This window comes from Neophocaena asiaeorientalis, unplaced genomic scaffold (genome assembly GCF_003031525.2).
Source record: "Neophocaena asiaeorientalis asiaeorientalis breed wild unplaced genomic scaffold, Neophocaena_asiaeorientalis_V1.1 scaffold78, whole genome shotgun sequence".
Lineage (NCBI taxonomy): Eukaryota > Metazoa > Chordata > Mammalia > Artiodactyla > Phocoenidae > Neophocaena > Neophocaena asiaeorientalis.
The window spans coordinates 396,881-422,302 of record NW_020175018.1 but is presented as its reverse complement, the minus strand read 5'-3'; the positions used below and the strand labels follow the sequence as shown (position 1 = coordinate 422,302).

Here is a 25,422-nt window from a genome sequence, read left to right as displayed (position 1 = left end):
GCAATCTAGGTCTTCCTAACCCCAAAGAGCAAACTCTTAAATTAATGGAGCCAGGATCAAATTCCAAGTTAGCGGATGGTCCCTGACCTGTGTGGCCTTTGACTCGACGCCCCTGGTACAGCCAGTCGTGGGCTGCATCTCTCCCATGGATTTGTAGGGGCTGAGGGACACCTGTCCAGGGAAATAGAGGCCCCAGGGCCAAGGACTGCTCAGAACAATCCCACCCACTTGATAACTAACCAGGACCTACTGCTGGGGAACAATCAGAGCTGCTGCCCGCCCCAGGCAGTTGGGGCTTTCTCAACGCAGAGTGGAAAACTGTCCCCAAATCCTGACTCTCCTGCCCTGGTTCTTCTCTGGACACTACCTGCATGTTAGGCAATGAAGAGAAACCACTTGCTGGGAGTTCCAACTAAGACGTGAGTCTGGGGTTCCCCATGAGTTCCAAACCCACTGTTGTCAAGCCTATTCCAGGCCACAGGGCAAGCAGGGATCTTGTCTTCCCTGTGATACAGACATGCCTCTCGTAAAGAGCAGCCCATTAAGAGAACAGAGAGGCTTCTAGCTGCCTGTGATCTTCAAACACCCAGCCCCTTGGGGTCAGATCACCTGACACTTTACTGAAATAAAAGGTCCCAGATCAATATCCCTTCATCAATCTTTGGAGGGGTAGGAGGTCACAGCTCCCTGGAAACCAAGGAGCAGAAGTGCTTTTCTCTGGGAAAAATAACCCCAGCCTGGCAGGAAGCTGTCTTGGCATTAAAGAACCTGGAGCCTCATTTCAGGCCCCGCTGCAGAGAACTGGAATCCAGATGGGTGAGGCTGGGGAGGTAAATGCTCTGGCTCTTCCCAGCCTGCCTCACAGCTTCTCCTAAGCTGCCCGCTCGGCTCCAGGGAAATGAACTCATGCCGGACCTGAAGGGTCTCCACCAGCTACTTCCTGTGCCCGGTGGGGATATGCTGACACAGGGGAGGACATCAATGCCTTCTTGGACCTCGAGTGGCCATTCTAGGCTGCCAGGGTCCCCAGCTCAGCTCCGACAAGGTCCACTGTCCTTTGGATTCCCTGCTGTCCCCTGAAGCTAACTTCTCATCAACTGTCTTGTCCTCAGGGGTCTGTGTTCACCCAAGGGACTCACCTGAAGCCCTGCACCTCCTATCTTAGCCAGGAACTGAAGGAATGATTTTCCAATCACAAACAACATGCAAATTCCTTCCCAAAATGGTGTACTCGTCTTGGCCAGCCAGTGTAGACCAGGCCTCACCCATAACGTGTGGCCAGTGTAGATTCTCCCACAGAATAGGCAGTTTCCCAGGACTGTTACTGAGTAAGACAGACGAGCAGAAGCAGAGGGAAGGAATGGGTCTAATAAATCCCTGCTTGGAACTGGTAGCAGACTCATATGAGCAGAGGTACAAGGCTGGGATTAGAAAATTTGCTGAAAATTGAAAAAATTTGTATGGCTCACTGGCTCTCAACTTTTTCATCACCAAGGCCCTCTTTGATTAAACCCCTGGTAATGATATTTTATCTCCCGAACCATATCAAGCAATAAGCTATGTGCCCCCATTTTGCTCAGCAAAGGCACACTGTCTAGCTGGGCTTCTCATCAGACTGAGGTAACCAGTCTTAAGGAATTAAGGAACATCAATCACACGGAGTGGGCGTCACTCCAGCCCAAAACACAGACGCTAGGTGGTTTCTTCCACCTGTATTATCTGGCCCAGGTAAAGGTACAGTTACCTTCAGGCCTTTTGAAACATTGACAAGACCCTGCAGGAGGGGACAGAGGTGGTACCTTCTAGAAAGAGAGGAGGAAAGAGGTGGGCACAAGAATCAGGGCGCTCTATAGAGGAAGGACTACCAAGTGAATAGGGTGATGCCTGGCTCTCAGGCCACACCCTCACTGTGACCCCCTGCAGGGGCTGGAGACCAGGAAGTCCTAAGCAGGAGACCACAGTGTCCTTCTGTCCCCTCTAAGCGCCTTCATGCCCACTGCTCTTCTACACAGAGGTAAGAGACACAGGGGCAGGGGTTGCTGTTCCCATTCCACAGAGCAGGACACTGCCACTCTGGACCTGCCCGGAACCCCTGCAGGATTCAGTGTGGAGGCAGCATCAGAACCTGCACTAGAACCCGGCCCAACATCTTCCTTCAAGCCCCAGGACACAGATCTCTCTCTTCAGATCCAGGGGGAAGGACTCACCTCTGCTAGATACAGCACACAGAACTTCAGGTCTTCTGAAGAACCTTTGAGGGAACAAAAAGCAAGACTTGCTTTAGAACTGGTTACAGAGTCTCAACTGTTTACTTAAGCACAGCCAGCTGTCTCACCCAGAGGGCTGTGTGTGGTACTTCCTGTAAAAAGAAGAAGAAAGGGGCAGGGAAATCTCTGGAGGAAAGCCCACTTAATATCTAATTAGGTTGAGATACAGATGTAAGGCCTTTGCCTGCAGGTCAGCCTGACCCAAGGGATACTGAGCTCTCACCCTATGATAGGTAGCCAGGAGCACCCTCTGGGCATCAAGCAGTGGGGTACAGGGAGCTGTCATCCATCCCAGCAGGCCTCTTCCTTTCCATGTCCCCTGCAATGAGGGACATGGAGGCAGCACACACTTGGGTTTTCTTTTAAACACTCCAACTGCCTTTGCCATTTTGAAATTCAACAAGGAGCCACCCAGGAATGCATGGGCTATGCAGGGGGATCCCCAATCACGGGCTGGGTGGAGCCCAGAGATGGCTTCCCAGCCCAGGCCCAACCCCTCAGTGTGTTTTCCTAGAGCCTTCTCACCCCTGGTCTAGAATCCCAAACTCAAACACTCACCAAACCCTCTCCACCTGGGAGGCAGCTGGGAGGGCCTGTCGCCCACTCCCCGCTCCTCCAGCAGAGAAGCTGAGGCGGGATACCTACCCTAAGGCGGAAGATGATTTAGTCAGCCTGCTGCAGAAACACAAGAGCCAAGAGATGACCCACAGCTGTCAGGGAAGGCTTCCTGACAAAAGGGGGACCCTTCTGAGCTTGAACTCAAGGTGGGAAGAGAGGGCACTCTGGGAGGTGGGAACAGCACGGGCAAAGGCATGGAGACGCAGAAGCACAAGTTGTGCTCAAGGGATGGCAACTGTGAGGTAGCCCCGCCTCCTCCTCCAGGTGGCCTTCCCTGACTGCTGCAGGCTGCTCCTCGGAACCTGGCAGCACTCCCCGTGGGCCACTCATCTGAGCACAGGCCAGGGCTGGTTAGGAACTTCCTGTATTTCAAGCATTCAACCTCACCAGGCAGGTCATCCTTTTTGAGGGAAGCAATCGTACAGCACATATAACGGCAAACACTTAAACTGCCATAGGGGTTTAGAGTACCCAGTGCTGTGTGCCAAACTCGACACTCACGACAACCCCTATGAGGCAGGGGTTATTATCATCCATGATTCATGTGAGAAAACTGAGGCACAGGGGGTGAGTAACATGCCTCAGGTAGAAGGGGGAAGAACCCAGATTTACACCCGGGAAGCCTGTTCCCAGAGCTCACTCTCCGAACCACTACACACCTGCCTCTCAAATGCCCACCACGTAGGCCCTACCCAGGCACCTGTCCCCTCAAGGAAACAGGACTAGTGCTGGGCTCAACGCAGAACCCTCAACATACACCTGAATCAAAGAAATTGTCAAAATGCGTTGCAAAGTAGAGGTGGCAAGGGAAAAACAGAGACGGTGGGTCAAGCCTATTCCTAAGAAAAGTAGTGAGTGAGGTCCTCACGTGGGTGGAGGCCAGGCCCCCTCGGAGCAAGCATATGGGCAGTTTCCTGGGCAAATCTATCCCTAAGGCCAGGGATGTCAGCCAGAGCTAGATGAAAATAGCTCATAAGTAAATGGGGGTTTGCTTTGGAATTAGAATAAATCCTTCTGCTTCTCCCCACCTAGAGATGGGTTGGGGGGCAGGGGGCAGCCCTGCCTAAGAAGTCCATCGTGTTTAAGAAACCTCTAATTTCAAAGCTTCTGCCAGTTCCTTGCATTGCTGAGGGTGGAGACAAGGGGAGGTGGCTTCTTTTGTTTAAGAAAACACACTGGGACGTTTCCTTGACTTTCTAGAAGCAGATTTTAGTGCCAAGGGAGAAACAAAAAGATCTGTGTAAGAAAATAACAGAATTTTGGGTTTTAGAAGCTGCCAGTGAGAGAAGAGAAGGTTCTAGAAGGGAGGGGAAAGCCAGGTAGATGGGAGCCTCAGGGAGACAGGAGGCCAAGGTTGGGGGATGCAGCCTAAGACATATTCCCAGTGGCGAGGGATCGCTGACGGATCGCCTTGAAACTCTTCTGTGCCGTGACACCCCACCATGGCACCCCTGCGTTACTGCACACCTTCACTGAAATCTGCTCCCCGTCACGGCCTTGTGCTGACAGCACTTTGGGAGAAGGACAGAATGCGGGCAGCACTCAGCATGGCTCAGAGCCTCATAAATAAGGACAGCAAGGCTCAGGAGCCAAGGGTGCCTGTAAGGAGCTGCAGCTGCAGAAAAGGAGGCTGCAGCATGGCTGACCCAGGAGAGAAACCTCAGCTCCGCCAGAAATCCTTCCAAAACACTGGACTGGGTTCTGGACTTTCCAGAGTGTGGAAACGGGGGCAGGTGTAAAGGAAAAGGGACAGTGAGGCAGTACACATTCGGGCTTTCCATCCAACACTCCAACCACTTTCACCATTTTGAAATTTAACAAGGAGCCATTTGGTTCCTGGGTGAACCCTCTTTCCCATCAAGGAATGTGGGCCATGGACCATGGGCTATGCAAGGGTGATCCCCAGTCATGGGCTGGGGGGAGCCCAGAGGTGGCTTCCCGGCCCAGGTCTGGCCCCTCTGTCATTTTCCCAGAGCCCTCTCAAGCCTGGTCTGAGATCCCCAAATCAACCAGTTACCAAGTCCTCCCCACCTGTGAGACAGGCCAGGAGGGCTGTTGTCCCCATTTTCCAGATGCAGAAACTGAGGCCCAGGGAAGGAAAACAACTTGCAGAAGGCATGCAGTGGGCAAGTGACAGAGCTGAGACTTGAACCCAGGACTGCCTGCCTCCAAAGCCTGTGTTCTGACCACTATGTCACACTTCTGTCCCTCTCCCGGTTTACTCATCTGTCATTTCACCTGGCCATGCGCTCCGGAGGTGGGAATGTATGCGTCTCTTCCTCTGCTCTCACCCTGGCGGCCAGCACTGAGGTGGGCTCTGAGGAGGTGCTCAGAAAATGTCAACCGACTAAATTTAACTCCAAGGGTACCAGCAGCCTGGACCTAAGCAGCTGAGTTTCCAAGATGGGGCGCCTGGGCTCCTCAGGGTGGATGGTGAACCCAAGAAGCAGCTGGACATTTCCAGGCCATCCTGAGAGACCACAGCAGGTCAGGAAGACACACTGTGGGTGGGATACTGGCCACCCGGGAGGCAGAAACACAAAGAACAGCAAAGCCAGTGGGCGGCAGAGGCAGGAAGAGACCACAATGGGCCCCGGCTGACCGGAGATGTCCCAGTTGTTAGCACCAGCTCTCCGCCTGTTCCCATTACACTGCCATTCAGCCTTGCTGAAGCTCGGGGGAAGCTGGGCAGGAGGAGGGCGGGCAAGGTTTAAGTGGCCACCAGCCGGGAGCCCTGAGGGAGGAGTGCACCCCAGCCCCCAAGCTGAGGCCACGCTTCCCATCTCCCTTGGGTCCTACACTCATTCACCCAACAAACAGTCATTGGGCACCCACGATGTTCTGTGCCCGTGCCCAGCCCTGGGAGTAGGCTTGGCCAGCAGAGCCAAGCACGCATCAGGCATGTCACACAAGGGAGTCCTTGGTCCCTGGGTGGGGCAGATCCTCCTCGGCCAGGGAACTGCCCTCGCCAGCCCTAGCCTGCAGGAAAGGCTGGGTGTGCTCCTCGTTCACCATCTTCTCTGCCTCAAACTGAACTTTCCGCATATGTTGATTTGAAAGAGACAAGAAACCTTAGGAGTCATGAGCAATGTTAATCAGAGACCATCCTGCCAAGAGGAGCTCCAGCTGAGGCCCCAAATGCATCTCTTAAAAGCCTCGCTCAGGCCATTGCTGCTGCAGCGAGTCTCTGGGGGTGCGGGGAGGGGGGCAGGAGTGCGGGCGTCAGGACTCAGGACACCGGGTCCTGCGGCTCCAACTCCGACAGCTGGAGAGGTGGTCACCGGACTTCTGAAAACCCTGGGACCCCCAAGGCTGTCTCAGGGAGCGGGGCAAGGGCTCCCCACAAGTGCCTGAAAAGACATCTAAGCATTGGAATGTGCACCTTGAGTGCTCAGTGTCTCTGAGCCATTGCCTTCGCTCCCAGCAGCTCCCTGGCTCCATGGAAAGCCACACTCGCTGTGTTTGCTGACTGACACTGCTGGAGAAAGGCAAGACAGTTCGCACCAGAACAACGGCCCGGCCAGCCAGGACAGGCGCGCGCATACACACACACACACACACGCACACACGCGCGCGCACACACACACACACACTCACATACACACCCCCTCACGTGCCAACCCAATAGGCTCCAAGGGCTGTGGTCATCTCTCCTGAGCACTGCTGGTCTTGGCCACCCACAGTCTCCAGCCCCAGGAGGCCATGCCCGCACAGGCTGGAGCTCACGTGCAACCGGGCACGCGGGAGGTTTCTCTGCCACGCCCCAAGGCCTCACACCACCCACCCTGACCAGCTGCCACCCAGTGGAGGATGGTGCTTACCCTGCCTCTCACTTCAAGCCTTAGGTTGGGGCCTCCAGGAGGGGAAGATCCAACCAATTCCCAGCGGACTCCCCGCACCCGGGCTAGGGGTGGGGACCAGACAAATGAGCACTGTCCAGCTTCTCAGAGCAACCTCGGGGTCCATGTGGGCACGTCAGGTCTGGGAGGGAACACACTGGACTGCCCAAGCCTGGTTTCACAGTCAGAAAAACCGCAGCCCAGAAAAGGGAGAAAGGAGCAGCTGAAGCCACACCACACGTCAGCAGCAAAGCCGGCCGGCCCAGGGCCTCACGCCCCCAGCTACTGCCCTAGGCTCTTCCTCTGCCCTGTGGCTCCCAACCTGCACCCAATGCTCAGCCAGTTTGAAAGCCCTCTTCCCCCTCCCTCCTTTCAGCAGGAGGCTGAGCTGCCCAGGGTCCTGGGCTTGCAGGCCCCAGACTTGTGTGATGAGCCCGACTTGTGTGATGGTTCTTATCATCAATCAGCCTGTATTACCAAGCACAGCCCCCCACCAGCACCCCTCAAATCTGACTGGGTCCTAGATAGTGGGAGCTGGGGGTGGGCAGGCGTGTGAGTACATGTGTGTGCAGAGGGGTGGGAGGGACGGGGGAATAGGTGTGTAGGGGAAGCTGGGCGTGAGGGACAGAGGGAGGGGCAGGGCAGCGGGGAAGCCAAGGGCAGAGTCACTGTAGCTCTCGCTCACCCCGCTCCCGCAGGTAATGGGGGGCTCCTTGGAATGCCAGGATCTCAGCTGAACTTGCTCAGAGGGCTGTCCCTCCCCATGACCTTGGTCAGGCCCAGCCCATCCTGTAGGAGAGGCTGGCCCCAAGCAAGGTGACTTGCTTTTTCCCCTCAGCGGCCGCAGTGGGCAGTGGGCAGGAGAAAGCCAGAGGCAGAGAAGGAGAAGTTGTAAGCGACTTCCTGTGGGGCTGCGAGAATGGAGGTTCTCACACGCCCTGGGTTTCTAAGGAGGAAGAACAGCGGGGGCACCGAGCACGCAGGCCGGGTTTGCAAACAGGCAGGAAGTTTTCCTGGAGCAAAACCCGTCAAAACAGAATTCTTTCACTGGGTAATATTTTCCTCCCTGCCCCTGTCACCCATGCTCAAACAGGTCTGGTGTTGTTTTCATAATCTGGGAGAGGAAATTGAGCCCCTTTCAGCAGAGACCTCAGGCGCCAAACCAAACCACTCGACAGATATTCCCGCTGGTTTCCCATTCCCGAGTGGAGGGGAGGGCACCGTGGCAAGTGTGGGGTAGAGACTCGCTTCACCCTCCCACGTGCTCCTGTCCCGGATGTGTTGCCTGGGCACACGGTGTGGGCCAGCCATTTTGCATAAACGACCTAATTTAATCTTCACAAAAACCTTCTGAGATACTATTGGTGTCCTCACTTACGCATGAGGAAACAGGCTCAGAGAGGTTGAGGAACTTGCCTGAGGTCACACAGGTAGTGAGGGGCAGAGCCAAGATCTGAACACAGGTCTGTCTGAAGCCAGCGCTTTTCCCACTCCACTCCCAAGCCTCCCTGAAACCTCACTGGAACAGAAGCCTCCCGGCAAAGCTCAGGGTGTACAGGGGCCTGCCAGCCTAGACTGGAACGCCAGTGTCTGAGAACCAGACCTAGGGGCACACATCCCATCCATGCTGCCCAGAGCAGGACTCAGGGAGAGTGCAGAGGGAGTCCAGGGCATCTCGGGCATGCACTCACCTTCCTGCAGCTTCACGCTCTGGAGGTAGAGGGGGTTCCTCAGGACGTTGCAGCGGCCTGGCTCATCCTCCTTGGTGAAGAGCAGCAGGTCAGAGTAGGCAAACAGCGTCACCTGCACAGGGAGAGAGCAAACAGAGCTCACTCTTCTGCTGTCCCAGAGGCCAGAAGCCACAGCCTCCCCTGGGAGTCCAGGTAACGAGTCTCCATCATCTCGGGCATAACCAGGAGCAGATGCTTAGCGTGGCCTAAGCCAAGGGCAGAGACCTGACCTGCAGTCAAGGCTGCCCTTTTGCCTACTCCTCACAGTCGGAAAAAATAACAGAACAAAAATCAGCCCTCATCCTCATTCTCCATGCCTCCTGACGGCCTCTGCCAGCCTCTCAACAGCCCGACACCCCACAGGCCCACCTCTCTGACCAAACGCCTCTGGAATCTCCAGCCCAGTGCCCTTGGCTTGGAGCCACCCTTGAGCTGCAGGACGTGCCACATTTGCTTGCATTCTCCTCTAAATGTCCGGCTGAAAGAGCACTGGGCTTGGAGTCAGAAGTCGAGGCACCTGTCCCACTAAGTAGCCATGAAAACTTGGTTAAGTCTGCTGAATCCCTTCTGCCTCAGTTTTTTTTCATCTGTGCAAACAGGGGGGAACGTCCCTGCTCAGCTCCCTACAGGCTTCTTTCACAAGGTCTGTGTAGACAGTGAATTTGAAGCATCATGCAATGTGAGTATTCTTGTAGATAATTTTAGATAAAATGTAGATAATTCTTGTAGATAATTTTAACTGCGTTCATGCACCGTCAGTTCAAGAAAAAGCCAGTTACTTATGCTCCAACACAGACATGCACAGAACTTTTATCTCTTTTATGCACTAGCTGCTCCAAAAATAAAGGAGAAAGATATTTTTAGACATTATAGGTAAACCATCAGGCATGCTCAGCATATTTTTACGCTAAGAAAAAATCCACTTGATCCTCTAATGCCAGTAAAGATTACACTGTTCTTTGTTTTGTAAATCCTGCGGTGGCCTTTAGTCAAAAGCAATAAAAACCCTATTTTAGATTCTCCGAAGAAAACAGAATATTATTAATTTTGTGGAATTCCCTTTGAGGTGTCAAAATCTGACATTTCATCTCATCTGGGGTAAGAAGAATCCACTGGAAGGTCGGCATGCACTACGAAGGGCCACATGAGTGTGTGCTGGATTGTTGACAAAGTTTTAAAAAGCCAACATGTTGACATTTAGCTGTCAGATTGTTAAAGATGACCTAACAGCTCCACCTCTATGACTCTAGCCTATAGAAATACTTACAAGGACATATAAATATGAACATGTAGGGATGTTCTCAGCATTACAAATTTTTGTAATTTTAAAAAAGAACATAAACACCCATTAAGAGAGGATGGATAAACTAAATTATGCTACCTTCAGGTGGGAGAATTTTATGCAACTATTGAAAGAATAAAGTAGAGCCAAGTGGACAGAAATGGAAATCTGTCCATCATAAATCAAAATAGTGCAATGTCCAAAAAATACCTAGCGTATGATCCAACTTCATAAAACCAAACTGTAAACCTGTCTGTATTTATACATTTTTTAACGTCTAAAATACTCATCACAGTCTTCACTGTGGGGAATGGGACTTGACTTTATACATTTCTGTTTAATTTGCATTAGTTTGCAATGAGAATCTGTTACTTTTATAATTTAAAAATACAGAAGTGTTTTTCAAAGGACTACGTGGCACACAGAGGTTTGAGGGAATCTGGGCCACAGAGACAATAGGGGGCATTCTTGAGCAGGAGGCATTCAGGGGCTCTGGCTTATCTAACGGGGACCAAACACAAGGGCTCCTGAACCCTGGGCTGGAAGGCATCCTGGCAGTGACTCTCTCCAAACCCCTTCCCATCACAGCCCTGACCCAGCATAGTCCACAGAAGCCTCCATTTACTGAGCACTTACTTTATGCTCAGTGGATCCTCACTTGTAACTAACATCATTGCCCTCATGTATAGGTGAGGACCCTACAGCACCGAGAGGTTAAGTGACCTGTCCAAGGCTACACAGCCAGAGACCATTGCCCAGGTCTGGATGACCGCAAAGCTCTCACAATATGGTGAGGTAGCAATGTGCCTACAGTTGTCCTGTCCCTGAATGTGAAAGAATCCAAGCAGGGACCAAAAAAGAGGAACAAAGGAGACAGAAGTTAAGGGAAGGGAAGAAAATGATCTCAGAACTCAGAAGGAGTTTAGGGCTTGGTTGTCTGAGGAGAAGACTTCAACATCCACTGAGTGGAAAGGAGAAAGCTCTACACTAGGCAAGCACAAGACAAACCCTCAGGGTCCCCTGACCCACTCAGTGGAAACCAGGAAGTGGTCTCTGGACCCACAGGGAAGCTGGCAGGGGAAGGGTCAGAGGAGATAGTCTGTCAGGAGCCTAAAAATTCAAAAAACAACCCAGGCCCAGAAAGGGCTGGATGGATGGCAAGTGGAGAAGAGGCACCAGCAAGGTGAGAAAAGACCCAGGTCGTTGCCCTGGCCCAGATTCCCAGAGCTGAGAATGTGGTCTAGACAGGAAGTGATTAAGGCCTGAACGAAGAATTTCCCCAAAAGCCGGGTCAGGGAAAGGACAGAGCTGCTGCACAGCGGGAGACAGGGCAGAGAGGCGAGGGTGCCAGAGGAGGGCAGGTGGGCCCCTCTCCCGTCTCACCAGCACCCTGCAGGCCTCTCTCCCCGCAGGAGCCACAGCAGCCCACAGTGAAGTGACGCCCATCTCCACAGCCCAGTTACCTTCTGCTTCCCACAGCAGGCCCTGGGGGCCGCCAGCTGTCTTCCCCACACTTGTTCCAAGGACACATCTGCTTTCCCAAAGGCTCAAGAGTCGAGGAATCGCTTGGTTAGGAAATCCTTGAGACTTGAAGCACCACTAATCCCACGTGGTCCTAACCAAGCTTCCTCAGAGGAATCTTGCCTGAGGGCAGGGTTTGCAGCAAAGGTCTTGGTGCCCGAGCAAACGGTAAACTTAATGAGTCGGTGTGTAAAGTGAGGGCATGTCTGTCTTGTGCCCCATAGGACTCCTGGAACCTCCAGCACAGGGCCTGGCTCCATCGTAGATGCTCAGTAACCATTCTTTGAATGTAGAAATGAGTCTGTACCAAAACGCTGATTTGATCTCAGGGCACGTTAATCAAGTTGGTGACTTCCGGGAGGGCGTGTGATGAGGGCAGTTCACGGTGTGGGACTGGATCAGCTCACAGAGCATGCCCAGAGAAGAGAAGGGACACCAAGCCAAGGGGGAACATTCCATGAACAAAGATTTCTGTCGAGCAACTTTCTACAATTTAGGGCTCTCTGGTAATAGAACCACTGCCGGGAGGGCTCCCTCAGCAGACTCAAGAAGAGGCTGGATGGAGAACGATCAGCTGGAAAGTTACAGGGAAGCAATTAGAATGGACGGCTCCTGAGGGCCCAGCCACGATGCAATTCTCTGAACTTCGCCAAACCCCTCTTGAATTGGTTTATATTTTTGGCCTGAATAACACGACAGACTACTAACAGCCACGTATTTGCTTCCTATCATATTTCAAGAAAAAGAAATGCATTATTTTTCCTTGTGTTCAAATCATTTCTTTCAACCGTCAAAAGGGGTCTCTTAGTTCTAGGGCTCCGAAGACCCACTAGGCAAAGAGCTTTTGGACAGATTTTAACTATCATCAGGCCCTGGCTTCAGCTTATGTTTGTTAGTTTGTTTTTAAACAAACACACCAGAGCCAGCATGGGATCCTGGAAAGAACTGCTGAGCCAGAGAGATCCCAAGTGCTAATCGTGGCTCCATCTTTTAGGAGTCTTGAGACCCTCAGGTCCTAGTAAATCTCACTGGAGCCTCAGTTTCCTCATCTACTGAGTAGGGACAAACGTGCCTCTCCTCGGGAAGCTGTGAGAGTTAACTGGGATCAAGAATGGAAAACTTGCACAGTGAGGATAAATAAAAAGTGCTCAAGGTTTGCAGGCTTAATGGTGAGTGAGTAGGGGAAGAAAAGAGCACATTGAGACATATGAATGTATTCCACAGTGGCTGCCATTTCTAACTGCCTCCTTCTGAGTCTTGTGAGTTTATAGCCACACACCTCAGTTTCTGACTTTTGGCTACCTGACTGAGCTCCACCACACACTTATTCACCAAGCGTAGCTCCAAAGGACTTCTCGTTCCTAAAACCCAAATCCCCTGCAACAGATGAAGTTCTACCCCCACAGAGGCAATTCAGAAGTTATGCCAAGGTTCTTAAGAAAGTTCCCGAAGAGGAGGTCCAGAAATGTGGTAAGCAACGCCAGTGTGGTAGAAATAATCCTGCAGTCTCCCCAGGGAGCGCCCCTGAAAGACAACGCTCATTTGGAAAATATGAGTTCTGGTCTGCTTGTTTCACAAACAAAACAAAAGCAGCCTGCTTTCGTCACGACTACACAAAATGTCCCGGAATGCTGAGGCTGAAACGGCCCTTAGAGATCAGCTGACCTCAGACCCTGCCCTTGCTGCCTCAAACACACACACACCCCACTGTTCCGATGGGAAGACTGAGGAAGAAGGAAGAAGTCGTAAGTGAACCAGCCGCGGAGCAAGAGCTGGCTACATGCCTTCTGCCTCCAAGTTTCCTGATCTTTCCACCACCCCAAGCTGTCACTCAACTCAGCCAAGCCACACTGCCAGCTCTGAATCAGGGCCTGATTGGAGGCAAGCCCCCTACCCTCTCTTCAAGGCTCCCAGGTAGCCCAGTCAGACCCCAGAGCTCCAACTTCTGTTCCCAAGTAGATTTAAATTCATGGGACTGAGCCGGAACCTGGCCAGCTCTGGGGATGGTGTGGGCGAGTGAAATCCCCCCAGTTAGAGATAAGCCAGGGCCAGCTCCCAGGAAAAGCAGCATGACCTACACACCCAGGTCCCTGTTGGCAGAGCTAGATCCCAAAGAGAGATCACAGACTTATCCCTCAGAAGAAGATTTTGGATTTGGGTTAATATACATCCAAAAACACAGGTAACGGGTGCTCTTCTAAAATTCTCTTTGGCTAACAGCTTTATCTTCTCACCCACAAAGTCATTCATCACAGCTGGGGTGAAATGCCATCTCTCCTGCTCCTTAGAGGAAGATGGGAGAAACAGTGGAACGTCATTAGGTGTTGGGAAAACTCTCTAACCATCAAAGATGCACTCTGTCGCTTTGAGAGGTGGCAAGTTCCCTATCACTGGAAATATACCCAAAAAAGCTGGGTAGCCATTTGGTAAAGAGGGCATGGAGGCCTTTTCTGGTCTTTTCTACCCCAATTGTACAATTCTGAGACCATCAGGAAGAGAGGAAAGTTAGGGGCCTGGAGGATGGCCGATGAAGCCCACCAGAAACCCCACCGGGGAAATGTGAGTGTCTTACCTCGGCAGCCTTGTTTCTCCCCTCATACAGCAGCAGCTCCTCCGACAACAGGAGGGTCCTGGCAGGGTTACAGAGATCTAAAGGCTTGGGAAGGGGAGGGGGAGGCAGCCTGCCAAAGCCAGTCACAGAAGACTAAAGACCGCTAGCCCTGCCCCAACACCCCAAGAGCCCACACACCCCCTCATACACAGACAGAAACAGAAAGACAGAGACGCTCATCCTGGGCGGAACTGCTGCTGCTACCTTCCCCACCCGCCCTCGCACACTGGCTGCAGGAAGTCCAACCACATGGTCGGCCTTTGCCATCCTCCCCGCCCCCGACCCTACCACCCGAGCCTGCCCCAGCTCCCCCACTGCACCGAGCTCCTGGGCGCTCCCGGCCCCCACATTCCCCCATCTGTCCTGTTCATGCTGTCAGGCCCAGGCTCTCAGGACACCTCTGGCAGTATCCTGACAGCCTCATGCCAGATTTGGTCACCTGAGTCCCTTCAGGGCCAGGCCAGTCCCTGCTCTACATTCATAACACACTTGAGTTAACTGAGTTCTTCTCAGCTGTCAGTTCCCAGGGACCAAGTCTCAGCCAAACCTGTCACCCCACCACATGACCCTGCCCCATACCCACGGTGGAGCCCTGCCCCTGCACAGCCTGAAGAAACCTCCCTCAGCCCTGGACTACCCAGCAGGGCTTATCCTCGTGAATGCACATTTATAACATGGCTTCTGGGCACCTGACACCAAGCAAGGTGCTGGAAGAAAGATAACAAAACAAATGTCAACTACTCACAACAACCAAGATGGATCTTACAAGTAACGTGAGGCAAAAGAAGCAAGGCCCAAAAGAAGATATGAGATATGGTTTCATTAAGCAATATTCAAAAAGAAGTCATTTAGGAAAGCACATATAGGTGGTAAAACTAAAGAAAAGCTAGGAAATGATTATCATAAAGTCATGCTAGTGGGTATGTCTCGGGGGGAGGGGGCATCGTAATCAGGAAGAGAGATGCACAGCCTCTGGAGTGGTGGCAATGGTCTAGTCCTTTCTCTTAGTCGATATCCGCTTTATAATTACCCGTTAAACTCTGCATTTAAGTGTTATGCCATTTTTGGTGTATATATTTTACAACTCAAAAGTTTTTTATAACTTTTAAAAACTAATTTTTAATTTTTTTGGTAAAAATTTTAAAATGAAAAATAAGTCCCGTGGATTCCAAGACCTTTGTGGTTACATCCCGAGAAAGAGAAGAGACCAAGAGAAAGGCAAAGGGCAGACCCTGCCCACAGAGTTGTCTGGGGAGAGGCACATCACCTGCCAGAGTTGCGTTGTGAGCGTCCTATAAAAGTATGAGTTCTAAGATCCACTGGCCAGTGACAGGCCCAGAATGGGACGCCAGGGAGACCAGAGAAGGCAGGCATGGTCAGAAATGAAGCTCTTGGGGCCATGTCCCCTCTAAGTTGCTGATGAGAGGATAAACTAAGAGCCTCTCTGGAAAGCAATTTGTCAAAATATGCATAAAGAGCCTTTAAGATGTTTATGACCCATAGCCCAGTCATTTCGCTTCTTGGAATCTCCCCCAAGGAAAATAATCCGAGAGGCAATTCACGTATGAGGATCTTCATCACAGAGTTATTTACAATAGCAAAAGAGTAGACATAACACAAGTGTCTGAACAGAATAGAGAACTGGTTAAATAAATATGGTACATCCATATAGTAGTGTCCAATCGCTACAAGACACAGTCTCAAAGAATATTTAATGATGTAGGAAATGTTCATGCTGCAATTCTTGTTTAAAAAAGGCAACAGGATATAAAACGTACAATAAGATCTGTCTGGGTTTTTTTTTAAATATGTATATGCACAGGAAAGATATCTAAATGCTCACATTGGTTATATCTGGGTGATAGAATAAATAAAGGTTTGGAAATGGGGAGGAAGAGAAGGAAAAAGAGAGCAAAGCAGGGGAAGGGAGATCTAAATAATCTCAGGCCACCAGCTAGTACTGGCCAGACATGTTTGCTAAGATGTCTGATGGCCAGACAAGATGCCAGACCTCGAGGCTCTCTCCCTTGGTCATCTCCGAACAACAAAGTACTGGAGGAGCCAGGAAGCAGAACCCTCAGCACACAGGCCCTGTGACAATACAACCATACCCGCTTGTCGCCGAGCTTCCCTGCCCCCACTCTCCTGTTCCTCCTCCTGGAAACCTCTGCTCCCTCAGTATAACCCCCGGAATCCTGAGCCCCTAAAGCTATTTGTCTTTCCCAAAAGGGGGTCCTCAGACCTGGAACGAGGTACCATCTCTGAGTCCCGGGGTGAAGGACCCTATTCTTTCTCACCTCCTCCAGAGGGAGCCCTTGGGGTCAGTCATCAGCTCACCTGAACAAAGATGGGGAACACCAGGACCTTGGGGGCCAGGGTGACGTAGGTGCCATAGCTTGAGTGTGGGGCATGTGGCCTCATCACCGGGCAATTCTGGTAGTTCCCATGGCCCTTCATGGTCTGCACCGTCTTCATCAGCCGACACTTCTTCCCCAGGCCCGTGTAAGACTTCCCTTTACTGGGACTCCCTGATTCTGTGGAACAGAGATGCGGGACCGTGAGGCATTTCCACACCCCCTGCAGAGGCATGCCTCTGCAGAAACAGGGAACACAGTCTCAGTCCATTAACAGCCATTAACAACAGCAGCTACCATGCGCCGGGCCCTGAGCAAGGTGCTGAGAAGACAGGGAGACCTCAGAAGGAATCCCCTCACACTCTGTGAGAGATACTAACGTGTAAACCAGCAACTCCAGGGCAAGGACAGAGCTGGGAACTGCCAACAATGATAAAGGCAGCATTCCTCATCTGGTGACCCAGGACCTGAATCAGACCTATCGGTTTGGCCTCGTACATTTAAAAATCAGAAAATCTCTCAGATTCAAAAAATCAGAAGATCTGACCTCACCGGGCCCACAGTCCCACGACAAACAAGCAATCAGATGGAGCGTCCTGGGTGGCAGAGCATGTGTGGTCCCTCTTGTCCCCATCCCCACTGCTCCCTCCGCACACCCAACACTGCTGGCCCGTTTCATTGCCTCCCAGGTCCCTTGAACAAAGGGACTGGAGGTCATGTTTCTGCAGTGATAGCAGAGACAGTGGGCTTTCTCAGGACGTATGGGTGTCTGCCTTCTACTAGCCAAGGGAGTTGGAGTGGCCTGGCTCACTGAGTCAGTCTGGAATAGGGAGTGGCACCTGCCGCTCCAGTTCCTGGGGAAGAGCACCCATTCTGAGCCAGAGGGCTGCACCCAAATCCCACTCCTCTGCTCCCCAGCTTGGTGACCACCAGAAACTCACTTCGCCCCTCAGAGTCTTGGTTTCCTCACTGCAATTATAGTACCAAGCTCATGGGGTTGCTGTGAGGATTAAATGAGACACTCCAAGTAAAGCCCCTAGAATAATGCCTGGGACCTGGTAAGTGTGCGGTAAAAGTGAGCTGCTAACTTATTGTGGTTTTGTTGTTGTGATTTCTCTACTTGGGAAAGCGAGTTAATCAGATACTCCAGGGACTCTGGGAATCCTAGGCTTCATCGCAGCCAGGAGGTATTCCCCGGCTTGGCTATCAACTCACAAATTATTCTCATCAGAAAAGCGGGGGAGAGAGAGAGAGAGAGAAGAGAGAGAGAGAGAGAGAGAATGAATCACCCCCAGGGAAGAGAGCAGAGAGCTGCAGGGAGTCCCTCTATACGGTGACACAGCAGGACACATACCCTCATACTGAACAAGGGGTGGCATACAGATCTTTATCATGTCTCATCCAATGGGCAGAAGAGCAAAACACAGAGTAGCTAAAAAGTCAGGAATTCTTGGACACAAGCAGGTAGGAGACAAACTCCAGGGCATTCAGACTCTGCACACACCTGGGCCCCCTCCGAGGGTCCCTGCTGTCAGGTGAGCAACTGATCAGCCCTCCCTGACCTGCATGTGCAGCCCACGGGGGCCCAGGTCTCCTTCCGCCACCCCCAGTCCCGGCAGCCTGGGGGTGAACAGGTGGCCTGACCCCAACTACATCTCGGGGAAGCTCCCCACCAACGCGTGGTCCCCAGCCTCAGGGGAAAAACTCAGCTCGGAAGGCTTCACACTTGCCTCCTCTACCCACCCCATGCCCCTTCTCACCGAGCAGGGTAAGAAAAACAAGTCAACCCACACACACAAGTGACCACTGATCACAGCAGCATCTTGGGCAGCACTCGAAGCGTGATCACCTAAACCACCCCCCGCTCCTTCGGGGAGTCACTTAGAGAAGAGTGAAAAGAGCGTGCGCCCAGGACGGGGGCGGGGGCAGATGCATGGAAGTACCTACCCAGCTCCTCGTCTGCTCTGGCCCCGGACCTCCGCCCCAGAGGGCTCTGTGCTGCCAGGCGCTGGCCCCTTTGCTGAAAGAACCCATCCTGGCTCTCAAGCTCTGCACTGGATTTGAGTTGGACAAGACACCTGAACTTGAGCACTGGCCTCCTCAGAGACTGGCTGTGTAATAACCCTGACCAGGTTCCTTCCCCCTCTGAGCCAGAGTTTTCTCCACTGCAAAGCAGAGATAATACAGACTGCTGCCTTGCCTGGCCCAGGGCAGGTGAGGGCGCACACGAGAGACCCGATGGGAAAGGGTTTGGTGAATGGTACCAGGGTGTGAGGGCACGAGGATTATAAACCCAAGCCAACAAATAATCCACCCGTCAGGGCTGGCATTAGGACAGGGCTGCTGCGCCACAAACTCTACCATGAACAGGGATCAAAGGGTCAGTCTGGAACTAGACAGTCTAATTTAACACAACCGAGCCTAGACCAGAGAAGGCAAAACCACACAGGACTGACAAGCAAGGCAAAGTAGACCAAACTTAACAAAGGGGGCTGTTTGCTAATGCCCAAATCTGGGCTTTTGCCTGCCCCCAGTCTGACCTTTAAAGGAATCCACTTCTTCCCTGCCCTAGCCCAGCTGCATAGGGCTGTCACAGAATCTTTGCCTTGGGCCTAGAGAGTCATGAATAAGCCACTTGACATACACATTTGCCTTCAGGTGGGAAGCAGCCCCATTTTATAGACAAGGCAACTGAGGCCTGGAGTGACTGAGGGACTTGCCCAAGGTCATCTGGCCAGTAACTGGTACAAAGCGGAATCAACCCAACCTATGTGGCATGCCCTCGTGCCCCATCTCCACATACCCTGGATAGTGTGTAGCAAGTGGGCTTGATTTTCCAAAACTGATTTTTTGAAGTATTTTTTTTAAAAAACAGTCCAAGTTATAACCCAGCTACTGCGCTCTGCGAAGGCAAACTCCTTAACTTCCCACCTGCTACCGCTTACACCCTCTGGTCTAAACCCCCATATCACCCCTTAAACACCTGCTTCACTGACCAAACAGTAATTACTCGGCTTTGCTCCGGCTTCCGAGGTGAGCCTTGGCAGCCATCCGTCCCCCGGCCGTGGCGAATCTGAGGCTGGGCTGCTTTCACAGGGCAAGGGACAATGCCAAGGGCACCCGCAGCCCTGGAGAACACGCCGACGACAGGCGGGCAGGCACCACAGGCCCCAGAAGAGCACCAGACTCCATTCTATTCAGGTTGGCTCAACCCACCCACCCTCCTACAAGGAGGCCGAGCAGCCCAGCCAGAGGAGGAGACAGAAGTCGTCACCCTGGCGACAGCTTTAGCCTCTGGAGAACCCTGAGTGGGTTTAAGGGAAGATCTGTACCCTGAATTCCACCCCTTCCTCTGAACCCGCGGACCAGGAGCTAGGAATATTTGATCCCTGGTAAAGAGCAAAGATGTCCTTGGATACCAAAATAATTATCATCGTGAAGAATAAATGAAGTCAGGGCTTCTCTGGTGGCACAGTGGTTAGGAATCCACCTGCCAGTGCAGGGGACACGGGTTCGTGCCCCGGTCCGGGAAGATCCCACATGCCGCGGAGCGGCTGGGCCCGTGAGCCATGGCCACTGAGCCTGCACGTCTGGAGCCTGTGCTCTGCAACGGGAGAGGCCACAACAGTGAGAGGCCCGCGCACCGTGATGAAGAGTGGCCCCTGCTCGCCGCAACTGGAGAAAGCCCTCGCAAAGAAACGAAGACCCAACACAGCCAAAAATAAATATAAAATAAATTAATTTAAAAAAAAGAATGAATGAAGTCAGGTCAAGTTCTTAATATAATGCGTTCAAAAGTTACCACTGTTATTAATAGCAGCATCATTTCCTCACTTGTCCCTCTCCCACAGCCTGCGTGACTCTGCCCTTCTTGGTTTACTAAGTACTGTATTCTCAGAGGGGAACCAAAATGTGGACACGAGTTGGGAGGACACCAAGAGGCATCTCTCGGCCGAGAAGGAACCACACCAGGCTGCCTCAACCCACACATCTCTCCAGCTCCCTTCCCCCATAAGCAGTCTGCAAACCTTGGAGGCAACCAGAGTCACTCCCCTTCAGTCAGTCACTCCAATAAAATTCTGTTGAGTACCTGCTGTCTGTCAGACCCTGGGAGCAGCCTCAGACACACGGAGGTGAGCAGGCCTAGGCCCTGCCCTTAATGGGGTCACCATTTAGCAGTGACATCTCCACTCTAACCTGATGTGGCAACTAAAAGCTTTTTTAAAACTCAGTGTTGAATCACCATCAGACTTTTCTCCGGAAGGAACACAGATTTCATTTCCAACAGACCAAGCCCTAACACCCAAATGCCCCAGCCTGGAGAGAATAAAGATGGCTTCCATCTGCAACTCTGAGCCTGATGGGAGCCCTTTTCCCTCCAAAGGGCACCTGCTCTAAGCAAGCGTCGTCTTCATGCTACTGACAGAGGGGGACAGCAAGGAAGCAAGTCTGCAAGTGGTTGGGAAAAGGCCATTCACAAAGAAGGAGGTCAAAGAAGGAAGGGCTCAAGCATATCCAAGGTCAGCACCATGGACCACCAGGCAAGGTTGGTCTCAACCCTCCAGATACCACCTGGACTCCAGCCAGCTAGACTCAGGCCAGCGCAGAGAGGGCCTAAAGGAATGCCCAGCCAACTCCAGCAGCAACACTGATACCCCAGGTTTCCTGGGAGAAGGAATTGGTTTTGAGCCCAGCTTCTCTCCCTGGCCCTTAAAAAATAAGGTCAGGATTTGAAGGGCAAAGGAGAAAAATCCCTTCAAACAGCAGAGCCATCTGTGCACTTCAAAGACAGCTAGCTAACTTCTGTGTAACATCACTCAGCAAATAGGCTGCCACTCAAAACCATTATCTCCTTCAATCCTCCCAACACCCTCTGAAGTGGGAATTATCAGCCCCGTTTTATAAATAAAGAAACTGAGGCTCAGTGAGGGGACATGAGTTGCTCAAACTCATACAACTCCAATTTGGAACCTCCCAGCTCCAAATTCCGTGCCTCCCTCCCGAGCTGGCCTGACCACAGTGCCTACAGCACCTTACATATATTGGTTGCTCAGTAACGTTGGTTGAATCTCAGCTGAATGCCTGAGTCCTGAACACCATCTATTAGACTGCTCTGGGAAGATGCCCTCTCTTCCTCCTCAGTTCAGGGTCCAAGGAAGAAAGACACTGGTTCAGTGAGGAAGAAAAAGGTCCCAAGAGGAGACAGAGTCTGTGTCAAAATGGGGAGGGGGGGATCTTGACTCTGTTGGGAAGGTCTCCCAACTCAGAGGAGGAGGTGGGGCCCAGCCTCGCAGCTAACCTCGCCATCTCTCCGGGCTCAGAGGGCACAGCAGCAGAGGAGAGACTCACCTTCGGGGATGGCATCCTCCTGGTACACAGGCCGCAGCAGCTGCGAGGGAAAGACAGAGAACTACCTCAGCCCCAGGAACGGGGCAGACCACCAGGCAGGCTGCTCAGCCCTGGCCTGGGGATAGGAGGGGAGCACCTCAGGGCACGAGGGCAAAACAGCAGTCCCGCTAATGAGCTGAGAGGGGGGCCTGGAGGGATCACAGAATCTAGAATCCTCTAGAATGTTCGAGTTGAACGAGGCTTTAGCTGTCATCAAGTCTAACCCCTTGAAGTGTGTTCTGTGAAACACTGGCACTTGGGACGCTAACAACTCCGCCACAAAGGGTACACCGTCAGGGGAGTTTGAGAAATGCTCGGTTAAACAAGGGTAAACCACCTTCTTCACTGCAGATGCCCTCAGAGCCTCAAATAGGCTAATATGCATTGGGAATCTCCCAGAAGAGGAAGAGAGTATAAGGTGTTTCTCAAACTCATTTGACATCAAGAAACTTTCTTCCCAGAGTATCTCCTGGGACCGATATTTTGGGGCACACACGCTGACATTCCATTACTCCATCTTACAGCTCCTATGACGGGCTCGCTGCCTACCACACAGCCCATTCCGCTGAGGTTAAGTGCAGACTGGCAGAAAGCTCTTCCTTCTTTTGAGGTGAAATCTTCTACCGTGTGACCTCCCGTGGCCCTGGATCTGTGCCCTGAGGCCACAAAGACCCACCTGCTGTCTCTGCCGGGGACAGCCCTACAGGACAGCCCTATAGCGGCTGGAGTTAACACATAGCCCACTTCCCTGCTCCCCACTCCAAGCCCCTGGCAGGCTCCTCACAACACAATTTTGAGTCTTCGCATCTTCCTGGCCTCACTCAGGGACCCATGCCCTTCACCTCCCCTGAACCAGCTGTCCATACCTGGCTCCCAGGGTTCAGCGGGGCCAGGATGATGTAGTTGGGGTCGGCGGGGGCAGTGGCACGGGACAGTGCAGGCAGGGTGTGCTGGCCCCCGCGCTTGGTCACCTCAGTGTAGCGCTCCCAGCCACCGAGCAGCAGCCCATCCGAGCTGTCACACACCAGGTGACAGCTGTGGCGCTGCTCTGGCCGTGCCTGGGCCCCGTGGGTGCAGTTCTTCTCCCGCTTGTTGGGGGGCGACTGGAGGTCATGGGTCGACTTGCAGGACGCCCGCCGCAGGACCCCGCCATCTGGCCCCGGCTTGACCTGGGGGACCATACGCCACACAAGCAGGATGATCTCGCTGGGGCAGCTCCTGGAAGTTGGAGGAGGCGGGGAGTCACAAAGGGAAGTTGAGTCTGGGGGAGACCAAAGTCAGCCATGGTAGGGGCCTGTGGGGGCACAGAGGAAGAGAGGGGAAGAGGGCAGGGAAGCCCCAGTGCCAGAACAGGAAGGGATGCAGAGGCCATCTAAAGTAGAGACAGCAAAGGGGTCCCTTAGGTCGACTCTAGTTGACTGGCAGAGGCTGGGAAGGACACTGAGGCCAAGGCCAAGTAAACAAGAAAGAAGACCAAACTCAACTAGTGATGTGCCTCCTGGACACAAAGTATTATCAAGGAGGAGCAGGCAAGCCACGGCCTGTGTACAACCCCTCATCCGGTCATTCTAGAAGCAAACCTAAAATGGGCCACGAGGGCTTTAACCCAGAGGGTCGAAATTTAGGAGACCCCCAAATTTAAAGAATAACTGTTTAGCTGTGCGATTGAAAATGTTCGCAACATCTACGCATCCTCAGGAAACCAAGGGCTTAGCTCTGAGGTAGCAGAACTAATGAGCTAAAGTAGAGAGCGACCCCCTGGGGCTGCACCACGAACCACAGGGTCTGTTTGAGAGCTTCTTCCCTGCTGTCTGCTCTGGGATCCAAAATTGCTCAGAACCTGAACTTTCCAATTTCAGGCGAAGAAACTGATTCCCCAAGGAGCAAAGTGAATTGCTCACGGCTGGGAAGGAGGAACGGGCGAGGCGTGTGCCCAGGTCTGGGGAGGGGAGGGGAGGTGTGCCCCAGCCCGAGGCCCCGGGCTGCCCGCCGCCCCTGTCACCGGATCTCGTGTGCCAGCTCCACGCATTTCCAGTGCTCCACGGGCCTCTCGTTCAGCTGCAGCACCGTGTCCAGCTGCTGCAGCCCTGCCCGCTCTGCAGGGCCCCCTGCAGGGACAAAGAAAAGCCACTCAGGGGCTCCTGAAGCCCACAACCCCCTCAAAAGCCCCGGGGTCCTTTGCTTCCAGTGACCTTGGACAAGGACCGCTCCCCTCTGTTTCTTCACCTGTCAATGAAGGGCCAACCTCGGGGGCTCTCGGGGACCTTGAAGGGAGGCTCCCCTTTGCCCTCACTTCCTCCCTGCCCACATACCCAGTACTGGCTGACCTCTCTCTGCTGTCCACCTCCCCACCAGGCCCCCCTCCCTGCCCAGGGCCTCCCACCCCTTGAGAACCCTTCCTTGCTGCCAGGCTCACAGGCAATGGGGGCACCCAGATCACCATGTCCCAGCTTCTCCACTTTGGATGCTCACTCTGTGACTAGAAGTCTTTTCTTTGTGAAAAATAGGGAGGGAATGACTATTTTTAAGTGCTAATCAGGCTGGAATAGGATAAAATACTGCTTCCAAATCGAGTTCATAAATGACTCTCATTTTCCCATGCAGCCATTACTGAAAATATAGGTTTAGTTCCTGTTTGAAATGATTGGGAAACAAAATATAAAAATCTATTTTCATTTTGATTAAAAACAAAAAAAAAAAGAGTAGGTGTATTTTCATAGACCTCACTTTCATCTGTGGTCATTTAAAAATATTATTCTTCTCGTTTTGAAAAACCAGGACACTTTGCTCCAGTTTAGGGCTCCCCTTTCAGTTCCAACATCTTGTTTGCAAAGCCTCGGGCTGGCATCACCCGAGACACTCACTCACCGGAATCCACGGCCTGGACTCGGACTGGAGAGTCGCAGCAGATGGTGAAGCCGAAGCCGTCCTTCCCCCTCGGGATGGTAATCTAGGACACAGCCCTGCCCAGTTACTCCCAGAAGCCATGAGGCTGCTGCCTCTGCTCCAAGGTCGTGAAGAAGACAGTCCCCACCCCAGAGCCACCTTCCTCTCCAAGGTTGCTGGAGCCAAGAAGGAGGCTGGCCGGCCCCTCGCTGTCCCTATCTTGGCCCAGGCATCTTGAGCACTGGGTTGTGGGCCAAGCAGGAAGGCTGGGAGCTCAGGAGGTAAGCCAGGCCCATGTGGAAGGGCCCAGACCGAGCCTTGGAAGGCTGAATCTCGCCTTCCTCAGCCCTGGCAGACATGTGGCCTAGCCCTTTACCCAAGGGCCCACTGCACTGCACGTCTCCGCCTCACCTGTGACCCACTGCCTGCTAGGTCCCTTCCTCCTTTCCCCAGGGGTTCATGGAGCATCGGCCCAAGGCTGGCCCCATGCTGAGGGCCCAGAGACAAAGCTGGCCTGTTGGCTGCCCTCCCAGAGCACAGGGGAGGGAAGACAGGGATGCACACACTCACCACCTCAGGCCAAGGGGCAGGGGACACGTGCTAGGGGTCTCAGGACCGTCCACTGCCAGGGCCTCAAGGTATCAGTGAGGGCTCCCGGGTGAGGGGGCAAGTGAGGGCACAGATAGGCTTCCTGGCTGAACCTGAACTAGCCAATGACCTCACTGTGCCTGCTGCAGCCTGTGTGCGTGGCAGATCCACAACCCCTACTTTCAGAAGTCCCCTGAAAGGGCCCTGCCATCTGGATGCTCTTTTCAAAGCAACATGCAATTATTGAGCTCCTACTGCATGCCAGGCTCTGGTGAGGTACCAGGTCATGAGGCCTTGGTCTCTGGCTCCCAGAGGAGCATGAGGGTACACTGATCTCT

At 52.9% G+C, this 25,422-nt stretch overlaps 1 protein-coding gene across 5 annotated transcripts in view; it reads right to left on the bottom strand.

The window, feature by feature from the left end:
- RGS3 (regulator of G protein signaling 3) overlaps positions 1–25,422 on the bottom strand; it is a 128,746-nt gene that overhangs the window by 66,469 nt on the left and 36,855 nt on the right. For 4 of the 5 annotated variants that reach the window (XM_024762166.1, XM_024762168.1, XM_024762167.1 and 1 more), the window contains 8 exons: positions 24,479–24,560; positions 23,613–23,718; positions 22,477–22,828; positions 21,572–21,611; positions 16,206–16,402; positions 13,830–13,913; positions 8,416–8,527; positions 2,208–2,251 (listed from right to left, as the gene is read on the bottom strand). In XM_024762166.1, coding sequence (XP_024617934.1) covers positions 2,208–2,251; positions 8,416–8,527; positions 13,830–13,913; positions 16,206–16,402; positions 21,572–21,611; positions 22,477–22,828; positions 23,613–23,718; positions 24,479–24,560 — 1,017 coding nt within the window. Of the gene's footprint in view, positions 1–2,207; positions 2,252–8,415; positions 8,528–11,199; positions 11,272–13,829; positions 13,914–16,205; positions 16,403–21,571; positions 21,612–22,476; positions 22,829–23,612; positions 23,719–24,478; positions 24,561–25,422 lie in introns of those variants that run through there. The other variant, XM_024762172.1, reaches the window with a different exon arrangement.